Consider the following 10,856-nt stretch of genomic DNA (forward strand, 5'->3'; position numbering starts at 1 on the left):
AACCTGGGCTATCATAACACCTGAGCAGTGCCACAGACTGATCGACTCCATGCCACGCCGCATTGCTGCAGTAATACAGGCCAAAGGAGGCCCAACTAAATACTGAGTGCTGTACATGCTCATACTTTTCATGTTCATACTTTTCAGTTGGCCAGCATTTCTATAAATCCTTTGTTTTTATTGGTCTTCAGTAATATTCTAATTTTCTGATATGATGAATTTGAGATTTTCATTTGTTGTCATTTGTAATCATCAAAATTAAACGAAATAGACATTTGAAATATATGAGTTTGTATGTAATGTATGAATATAATATACAAGTTTCACTTTTTAAATGGAATTACTGAAATCAATCTACTTTTTCATGATATTCTAATTTTATGACCAGCACCTGTATATGATCTTGCGTTGAACTGCCTGCTTTGTTTCTGTGTTTCAGGCGTTGACAGTGTTGTAGACAACATCTGCAGGCTTCCTCCAGATCTGTTAAAAGATGCAGTAAGTATATTCAGTCTTAGGGGGCTCTGTGTCTCTATTGCACAAAAACAAATCTAAACTTGCAGCATCTAACTGTAGATGGTGTAGAGGTGATATGTAATGCAGTGGATGCTCTACATTAGTTATTTTTTGTGTTGCTTTTTTAAATATCTCGTTTTCACACAAGTAGAATGTCTGAAATGGGGGGGGGGCATGTTGTCTCTTTTTAGGATTTATAGCAGTAACAATAAATTTCTAACTCATTAGCAGCTACCATCAGTACAACTTGAACAGGATGTGGTGTTCCTGTTTATGACTTTAAACTGCAGTTCTGATTCCTAATCTTATCATCTTCACAGTGTCAGCACGTTCTGACTTATCTTCAGGGGCAGAGCAGTGGAGTGGATTCAGCTGAAATCTCCCATGTGAGTCAGAATGTCTTATTTTTGCACTCGTTTTAACCCATGCTCTCACATTCCTCCTTTTTCTGACCTTCTGTTTATCATCTGGGCAGAGGTTTCAGAGGGCTGGAGTCCCACTTGATCATGAAGCTCTGCAGAACATTATCAGATTTCTTCTCCTGACATTCAGGCATGTGTGCTCATTTATTTACAGCCGAAGCGGTTCAGTTCGACTCATATTCATTCTTTTAATCCAGGCAGTAAGAAGGTCAGATTAAACATTGCATAACGTTGTTCCTCTTCAAGATGTGACAGCTGTAATGGTTTAAACCTCCAGGTCAGGCGGGAAGAGCAACCTCTCTGCCGATGAACTTTTGTCCAAGCTGGAAGGAGGCAAGTGGTCCAAAGCATCCCTTCAGGTGCTGCATGTGTTGTGGAGCGAACATGGTGCGTGTGTCCATGCTCAGCAGGAGGCTCAGTCCGTGCTCAGCATCAGTCAGGTGCGTCTTTGTTTAATCCTCCTCGTTTGCGTGTGTTTTGGGACAAACTGAATTCCCACCTTGCCCGTTTCGCTGCAGCTGGTGGACGTGCAGTGGAAGCTGGGGATGGCAGTGAGCTCGGACACGTGTCGGTCTCTTAACTCGCCTTACGTATCCCTGCTGCTGAGGATCGCCGAGCCCTCTGGGCAGATCAGCCAGAAATCGTTTGAGATGACCATTCCGCAGTTCCAGGTCTGCTACGTCGACACGAGTTTCACTGCAGTTTAACCCGGGCTCGGTTTTTAACACTCGTGCTTTGTTTTTGTTTGTTTTTTTTCTCCGACCCTGCAGAATTTTCACAAGCAGTTCAAGGAGATGGCAGCAATCATGGAGACCGTATGATTGTCGTCACGGCCATGGCCGGTTTCTACGAGAGCGATCGAAGGAAGTCTATAAGGTGTTTGCTTTATCAGAGCAGTTTGTATTAAACTTTATTTTACAGACTGAAAAAAAATCTAATTTTTATTTCCACAAAAACATTGTTACAAACCCACAGTGCCACATGTAGTTTTTCTTTAATATATATTTGTTTAATAAAGCGATCCATGGGAGCTTTTTCTCTAAATGCTTTGTTTAAAAGTTTGATGCCTTTTTTAAAAATTGTATTTCATAATTATTCATAACATACTGTATAGCTACAATCAAAGTTTACATAAAAAAGCAGTTTGCATTCTTTCTGGCTTTCACTTGTGTAAAATAAAACCATTTTTAATTGTGACCTTTTGTTCACAATCGGCTCTTTATCTCTTAGGTTATTAATTAGAAATGTTGCACACCGATATGGAAACACATTATGTGACTAATTAGTTTGAGTTTGAGTCACATCTTACTTTCTGCACAATGCATCTAAACAGACAGAAAGCATTTCCCCTTCTTTACTAGAAGCCACCAATTCAGGTTTCCCCCAAATAAGCTGCATGTAAATTAAATGTAATTATTTTTATTGCTTTATTTAATGACTGATGCAATGTTCAGCATATGGATAAAGGTGTGCTGCACAAAGCGCTGGAGAGACGTCGTGAGGACAGCACAGTGGGGTTTGTGTCATTTTCCTCTTTAAATGTGTTGAAAAACCTGTAAGTTGGGCTGGATTTGACCGTTTTCTCTTCAGTTTGTTTCGCCTTTTAAAGCTGAAATATGCTTTCAGCTTTCATGCTGGCTTAGAGGTCATCTCCACCTTTTGGTTCCACTCTTTCAGGCCGATATCACACAATCCCGCCTCTTCAGAAAAAGCCTCTTGCTGCTAAAATTGGACCGTCCATTCTTCATCCACATGCAAGTCGGCTAACTTACCCCCATTCTTAACATTAACCACCACCTGTTGTGCTTTTATGTAATCTTTGGGCAAATTGAATGTGATGCTCCAGCTTCGCCTTCTGTATTTTACTACCAGGGCAGTGCTGGTCCTTGGGCTTGTGCAGTTCAAACACAGCCTCAGCTGCACCTGAAATATTGATTTGGGTTTCAACAAACATAGAAGTGTTCTATCCGTGTTACCTGGAGTTATGTGTTTTAATAATCTTGTAGTTTTGTGCTCTAGACGCTGCGTGTGTGAAGCGTGTCTCTCGCACACCGTAAGCTGGCGTAAAATGCGGTTTTGAGTTTGATGCACTTGCTAAACCTGTAAGAGGAACCGTGTCGCGCTGCACTTGCTGCGCGTCGCCGCACCTGTTTGTCCTCTAAGTGGAGCCAAGATACAACTCGTGCATCCCGGCAGCGCTGGGATAGCTTTGACTTTCCCGTGCTTAATGCAAAAAGGCACGCTGGAAATCACAAATGCATTTGTCTTTGAGGTAAAGCCTTGACTTGCGCAGAAATTCATCAGTGCTATTTGTTAATTACAGATTGAGTGTTTTCTTACAACAAGTATGTTCAGTTCATTATGTTAGACACCCAAACAGGAGCTCTAAATTTGTTGCAGTTCTTCACAAGCTCTGAGCATGTATTAATAGACTGATGTGAAAACCCAGTCCTCACAGGTTCAACAGGCGCTGTTAGATGTGACTGATATCATGGACCAGGAGGTGTTTATTTCCACCCAGAGCTGCGAGGTGTACGAACCAGTTTTGCCCCGTGATCGTTCTCAGAACCGCAGGCTGTAGATCAGAGGTGACAAGGCTCCATAATCTGCGGAACATTTCACGTAAGAGCCGTCCGAACGCTTGATCATTTTAAATCAAAGCTGAAACCCATTACCCCCACCCCCCGCCCCTCTGCCACTGTCCTTTTTTCTTTTCACTCCTGGCTGAACAAAAAGCAGCACGTCCCGACTCTGACAGTGCGACCGCAGGTTTCTTTGTTATCGCCCATTGCCGAAAGGTGGGCGATGTTTTTTTTTTTCTTTTGCCTGTGTCTGAGTGTTCGCTTTTTTTGTCGTGTTGGCAAAAATATCCCACAAACTCCTAAATGGACCTGGATGAAAGGCCTCAAAAAGCATTGGATGTACACCTACAGCTGATTAACTTTGGAGTCAGAACAGTTCAGGATGGACGCCACAACCAGCTGACTTTAAAAAGCAGAAAAATGGTTTTAACTCAGTCAAATAAAAACATACTGAGCTATCTGGTAATAGCTGAGTGTCTTGTCATATTGAACAACATGTCACATAACCATATTGTCAAGGTTTGACTGCAACTTTATCAATTCTAACGTTAGATGATCTTAGTTTCGACATGCATTCCTTCAGGAATGATAGGCCTTTAATTCTGAACTGGCTTCTTTTTATATATGCCTCATAAACCTTACTAGTTATGTACTGCAGATTTAGTAATAATGAACGTATTGCACATGTTTTTGTACAGAACTGCGGTCAGCAAAGGCTGCTTTGAAAAGTGCAATACAAAGGTACTTCATCTTGACCTAATCTGAGTGGGAAACTGTATGATTCTGAGAAACTGTGTGATTTTCCTGCTATAACTGGAGTGTAAGCACATTTGTAGGCTGCATCCTTTTTTTATTTTCACCATAAGCAGTCATATAGATTAAATTGGTATCATTCCAGTGCTCATCTTCAATTAAAACCCAGCCCGATATATTCAATGGATGCCCTGTCTGATGACTAGCCCTCCTTCTTTGAGTTGTTTACAGTAAAAACACAACAGCTCTGTGAGGGTTTGCAGCCAGCCTGCAGTTCTGCTATCTGCTGCCTCAGTCATGAAGTTAAATATGGCAAAGGTCCTATTTTGGGACAGGGGGAGTTCTAGGAATTATATAGCAGATGGGAAGATCCCTGGTGCATCAAGCAGCTGTGTGATATTCTGTGAATCAGCAGCAGCTGCATGTAAACAGTGACCTGTCTCCACGAGCCTCTTTGAACACATCTGTCAAAAAATAAATAAAAATAAAAAGAAGCTGTCTGCAGCAGCCAGGGGAGGTTTGGATCACAACCAGCAGAGCCTGGAGAAACATGTCCTGCCATCGCGGAGAACACGTTTCACTCAGCAGCAGCTCCTGGTGGAGAAAGGCGGAGCTCCGCGCCGCCGTTAACCCCGCCCGCGTGCGCCTCCTTGCAGCACATGGGACAGGACGGAGCAGCCGCTCCGCCTCCGAGGCGTTTTGGAAGAAAGGATAATCTGGGGGGGAGACACTGCTCCCGAGAGACAAGCATCGGGCGCGTGGATTTTATTGCAACTATAAAATAAATAAACAAACAAACAATAAAGCCCGGCCACGCTGCTCTGCGCACACGCGTTTTGCGGAGTCCGGGAGCGGGACGGTGGGAGCGGCGCCGCCGTGAGACGTTCAGCGCGTCGGGAAATTCCGCTTTCCTCCGAGCGCCTTGTGTTTACACAGGAACCATCCGAGAACCACGTTCCAGCGGGCGAGTCGGTGCGGGATCCGAACAGGCTGCCCGTGCGAACAGGCAATCGGGTGGACACATAGGGCGATGTGCGGGGGCGAGAGCGCGGAGCTGATGGAGCTTTTAAGTGTGCAAAGTGTCCGAAACTAATCTCAAGTAAGGGGGCCTGAAAGTAGCGTTTAGAGTTCGGAACCAGACAAATCAGGGGACAAAAAGAAAAAAAAAAGTCTGCAGGATCGACATGGAGAGCCAGCAGGAGGAGAAGGAGCAGACTGAGAGGCGCTTCCTCCTGACTTACATCGGCTGGTGCTCGCTCGACAGGCGGACCACTCTGCCCATGCTGCCGTGGCTGGTGGCCGAGATCCGCCGGAGGGGCGAGAGGGGCGACTGCGGCCCCGTCATGCAGCCCCGCGACGTGCAGCTGGTGCTCAGCCCGCCCTTCGTCCGCTGCGTCCCGTGCGGCAGCAGCAACGCGTCCGTGTTCATCTTCGAGCACAAGGCGCAGCTCGTCTCCCGCTTCATCCACAACAGCAACGACCTGAGCTACTTCGCCTACCTGCTGCGGGGTCAGCCGGACAACCCGGAGTCCGAGATGACGTGTCACGTGTTCAGGGCCGGGGACCCCAACCAGGTAACCGAGCACCGAGACACCACGAACTCGCCCTGAGCGACTTCACAAGGCAAGTTTTGCCCCAAAGAGTTGAGCTCTTGCCTCAGGAAATGAGGTTTCTTTCAGTGTAAACACGGGACCAAAATATTTGGGGGATTACCCTGAGGTGACAGTCGTTTAATCTCACACAAACATGTTATTACTTTAGTCTTTGGCTTGGTATTAAGTATTTAGGCCACCGGTTGTTTGTTTTTATTGTCAGATTTAATCTGTGCTTTTCTGTTGGGGGAGATCAGTACGGTGGCCCTGAAGGTCACAGCAGAGTGACTTGAAGTGATAGTTGAGTGGGAAAGTTAGGATCAATTAATAACTTATATTGAGCAGCCACAGTTTGGAGAAAAAGGAGACAAGACTGCTGTATTCAAACGACTTAATCCTTCAAAATTTCATAGCAGTTCATGTAATGGTCTAAGTGCTACAGCCAGCTGCTGCTGTTTGCACTTGCAAACAGCCATGGAATTCTACGTCAATATTTATATAATAAGAAATTAAAGGACACGTTAGGAGATGTTTTCTGTATGAACTGTAGTTAAAAAAAAAAAAAAACTACAGTTGGGGTCGATCAAAGAGCTATCTACAACAGGTAAGATGTTAATTGTTCATAGCCTTTCTCCAAAACACCACTTCAAAAGATCTGAACTATTGCTTTAAAGACAGAGCTCCAAATCCATAAACAAAGATCCCTGTTGCATTCAACCGGGCTTTTATGATCCCATCATTTAAATGACCACCTTTAATATAGAAATGTTTGTTTTTCTTTCATTTTTTTTCGCCACTTTTAGATGGTATAGTGGGCATTGGCTGCACATATTTTGTGTCACAAATCGTTTAAACCGCTTTAAGATCCCAAAACAAGGTGCAAAAATGCATCTGCAGCAAATACTTTAATCTTTGCTTTTACAACAGAGTCCATGTTGTTAATGTCGAAAGATGCTAACCAAAGAGCAGTGAGTCAAATTTTGGCAGAAGAAAGTCATGCATATGTCAGAAAAACAGTAGAACTAGGGTTTGGAAATAAAACATGACTGTTAGTTGCAGGCATTTCAGGGGTTTAAAGGTCTCCCTACTCGTTTTTGGAGTGACTTTATTATTAAGGGCTGCCGTCATCTCATCGTACCTTTTGTCATTTTGATGCAGTTCCTTTGATTCGGTCCGTCCTTTCAGAACTTGCATCGTTTTGACCCCTTAGAACCACCCCATCTCTTGTGACAGTGCTGTGACAACAGCTGGAGGGACACAATAATGGTCAGCACATTTACAGGCTGGTCAGCATGCCATTGTTGAGTAACGAACTGAAATGTGGTAAACATCCAAAAAAGCAGGAACGTGGGAGTCAGGGTTTGCAACTCAGAGTGCGGCCCTTGGTTTTTTTTTGCTGACAGGCTGTAACACATGTTTAGGGTCCCGGCGCTCGAGAGCTCACCCCAGTGGCGTTGGTGTGCGCCGGTGGCCTCGCCTGACTGTAAATTAGCTGCGCAAAACGTACTATCGGATTACCCATTTCGTTTGTTTTTAAAGATGTGAAAACTTGAGACCTGTGAGGACAGGGTTTGTCTCTGCACGCAACCCAATCTGGAGTCTGACGCTTGCTCGTGCTTTTCTTTTTTTTTTTTCTTGCCAGTGACCCGGGAAACCTTCACAAATAATGTTCAGAACCAGATATGCTGACGGTTTTGCACGTATCTCAGGCCAGCCTGCGTCGTATCGTGTTTCCTGCGCTGTGTGCAGGGGCCTTGAGCACACGGTTTGTTTTTGCCACACAGAACTAAGGGGAAAAAGGAGGTGTCTGGCCTCGGAGCTGAAGTCCAAATGTTTGCAACAAGTCAGGGAGGCATCTTGAATGTACCTCAGCCACCATTATTACGCAACAAGAACCGGTTTGGCAACGAGCAACATGTGAAAGCCATGTGGAATGCATGGGTTGTTCTAACACTGTAGAGTTGTTGTGTTGCAGCTAATGGCAGTGATTTGATCATTTACTTGGTGTTTTTTTTCTTTTTTTTTAGTTAGTTAATTAGACAATTTTCAGCACTTCAAAGAAGTTTGAAGAAAGAACAAACGCCGCTTCAGGGGTTTCGCCCACAGGCACGCTTGCAAATCTATTCTTAGGCGAAGGCAGGGACAGGGACTCTTTGTGCGAGGAGCCCTGGCGTGGATCAAAATGACACGAAGGGTTAAACTGAAAAAGCTCAAGATCAGTAAAGCTTATCTGGTTTAAGTAAAGATCATTCGATTTTGTGTATAGAACATCCAGACGAAAGGCTGAGAAAAGCGGGGACTGTCCAGAAATATGATCGGTCACAATGAGTGTGTTTTAAAAAGGCTGGGTGCTTCAAATCAAGTTTGACCTCCTTGACTTGAAGTACAACCTCAGCCATCATGGATATGAAGTAAGAGTCTCTGTAAACCAACTAACTGTAAGTCGCCATGAATAAGGCATTGTTGCTTAAGGCCAACAGATAGAGCCGGACTGATTAGCTGGCCGGTCAATTAGTTATTGCCGTTATGTTTAATAATCAGCACCGAAGCATGCTAAACTAATCAAAAGGCAGGGACATCTGTGAGCAGCACAGTGTTCTTGCTGCAGCCTTTGTGACAAACATCGCTTCCTGCAGCGAGGATGCCTTTTGAGGCAGGCGTGCTTTTATTGGCACAACGTTGGAAGATTCTGTAGGTGGTTGACCTGAATATTATGCTAACTTTTGAAAAAAAAAAAAAAAAATCCATATCTAATAGTAAACATATTAAGGTTTTAAATAAAAAAAATATTTTAAAATAATTTCTGAGGGTGTGTTTCTACAATTGACTATCACACACCTTGTGCACAAAAGGGTTTGCATTTGGCCGGTTTTATCCCGTTCAAAATCTAGGATATTGTAGTATATTTGACTAATAAGCTTGTATGTATGAGCCAAAAACAAACAAAAAGAAAAAATGTTACTTTGTATTGGACATAAACTGTTCTGTGTTTGAAAGATCACTATCAACATTGAAAAGCCCACATCGGTTGACTTCGACTAGCAAGTCTCTCAACATATTTTGTCAGATTAGTATACACTTGAGTTGTACATTGTCCTAAACAAGCAGAATTCAGAGGTTAACATTTCACCTGCTCGGTTTGACTTACCGAGTGAGGCGTTTGTAGCCACAGTTTGAAATTTAACCACAACACCTCGGCATCACTATCAAGTCGGAGACATGCTGGCTGAAGCGCGCATATCAGAAACCACAGACCTCTTTGGTGCCCGCTGTAGAATCTCCAGCCATTTTCACAAATCTGTTAGCACCTTATTGGCAAATAAAAGACCTGCTTCCTTCTTTTGTTGTTTAGGACTGCAACTGTTCCCTTTTTATAACCCACACAGACCAGACGGCTCAGTGGCGTGTCTGCTCATGCACTACAGGGTAACCTCATGGACCGAGCTACAAGTTATTTCACACACGTGCCATTTCACACATACAGTTCAGCTCTGTGACTACCACTGTTGCCAACTCAAAGGTGTAGATCAGCAGCGGGAGTTCGGCTCCCCCTCCCTTATTCCGGCTCAGTTCATTCACGTAAAACACCAGCGCACAACAAGGACGTATCAGAGCCAGCGTCAGAGGCGATGTGTAGAAATCAAGACCCTCTATAGTACCGCAGGTGCCTTTCATCATTTAGTGGCGCTGGAAACATAACTCTCGAGCCAAGCCTGAGCGGAGTGGTTCAGACTGTAATGTATATGTGCTGCCGAGCTAAAATGGGTGCAGATTTTTTTTTCGTTCTTATCAGCTTCACACTGGCACCCATTTCACAACATGAACATCTTCCTTTTTTTTGTTTTTTATTTGTGCCATGCTGGCGGTATTGTTCTTTATCACTCTTGATCTCGCAAGTAAAGCGGCCAATTAAATGTCTTTAATAGTGCATCTTTTTCTTTCAAAGTAAGAAACTCCATTACGCTAAACTGTTACCTAGTGATTATAATTGTCTGTTTCTGAGTCCTTGCTACAATAACAGGTGTATTTATTTATTTAGACGTCACTTGCAAGCATAAAAAGTAGGTAGTATGCTTAGTAACGCTGACTGGATTGACCTTTTTGCTATGTGTCATATTTTTTTACACACGATTTAACAAAAAATTGCACGAAACAAAGAATTGAAAGTTGGATTGCTTCCCACTCAGCCATCCTTGCGTTGCTTCTCGGCCGTATCACATATTGTAATATTCAACCTCCAGTTAGGCTACATGAGGGCTCTTTTGATTTATGTTGGAACATGAACTTTGTTGCAAACAGCTGCCCAGTTTGTCCTCTGTGCTAAAGGTTGACCTTCAATGTGCCTTCATGCCAAGAAGTAAATACAATTCTCAGGTTTTCTTAGGAGGGAATGGAAAGCAAACCTTTGGTCCTTATCAAGTTTTAAAATTAAAGAATTAGAATCTCAGATAAACAGCACAGAATACATTACGCTGTCTTTATTTATTTAACAAAAATGTGTCCAAAATGTAGAAGCTCTGTGTGGAAAATTTAAGTGCATTCTTAGGAGGGCATTTGAAGGTTGATCATCAGCAAAAGTAAGCCTCTTTGTAAAAGCACAATTTAGTGAAGTTTACTGAAGCATTCAGGTGTGTGGCAACACAATGCCAAGAGGGGAAGACATTTCTAACAATATCAGACAAAACTAGAACTGCAAGCAGTTATCAACGGGTTCCAAGCCCCCACGCTCCGCCCCTGTTCGCGCGCTCCGACCCCGGCGTCTCGCCGGCGTGGCTTCGCCGCCTCTCTCGGCGAACGGGCCGAGTCGAAGCTCGCCAGGACGGTGTGTACTCAAAGGCGCTTCGTAAGACGCAACGGTATAATTTGTGAAGAAAGCTTGGGAAGGAAAAGCTAACTGTCATTTGATACCACACAGAGGCAAAGAAATAAATTCATAAAAAATTCAATATTTATTTGAAAAATACAAAAATATTCTCAGATGATCAAGTCTA

General features: G+C 43.6%; 2 protein-coding genes across 2 annotated transcripts in view; both read left to right on the top strand.

Moving 5' to 3' along the window:
* The window catches only part of commd6 (COMM domain containing 6), a 3,619-nt gene extending 1,748 nt beyond the window's left edge, over positions 1-1,871 (top strand). Inside the window, exons 2-7 of the mRNA XM_017410196.3 lie at positions 440-498; positions 837-902; positions 992-1,068; positions 1,216-1,378; positions 1,457-1,609; positions 1,709-1,871. Of these exons, the coding sequence (XP_017265685.1) occupies positions 440-498; positions 837-902; positions 992-1,068; positions 1,216-1,378; positions 1,457-1,609; positions 1,709-1,759 (569 nt within the window). The 3' untranslated portion in view covers positions 1,760-1,871. The remainder of the gene's footprint in view (positions 1-439; positions 499-836; positions 903-991; positions 1,069-1,215; positions 1,379-1,456; positions 1,610-1,708) is intronic.
* Positions 1,872-5,457: 3,586 nt separating this feature from the next.
* The window catches only part of tbc1d4 (TBC1 domain family, member 4), a 34,574-nt gene continuing 29,175 nt past the window's right edge, over positions 5,458-10,856 (top strand). Inside the window, exon 1 of the mRNA XM_017410183.3 lies at positions 5,458-5,847. Within this exon, the coding sequence (XP_017265672.1) occupies positions 5,458-5,847 (390 nt within the window). The remainder of the gene's footprint in view (positions 5,848-10,856) is intronic.

Source organism: Kryptolebias marmoratus, linkage group LG6 (assembly GCF_001649575.2).
Source record: "Kryptolebias marmoratus isolate JLee-2015 linkage group LG6, ASM164957v2, whole genome shotgun sequence".
NCBI lineage: Eukaryota > Metazoa > Chordata > Actinopteri > Cyprinodontiformes > Rivulidae > Kryptolebias > Kryptolebias marmoratus.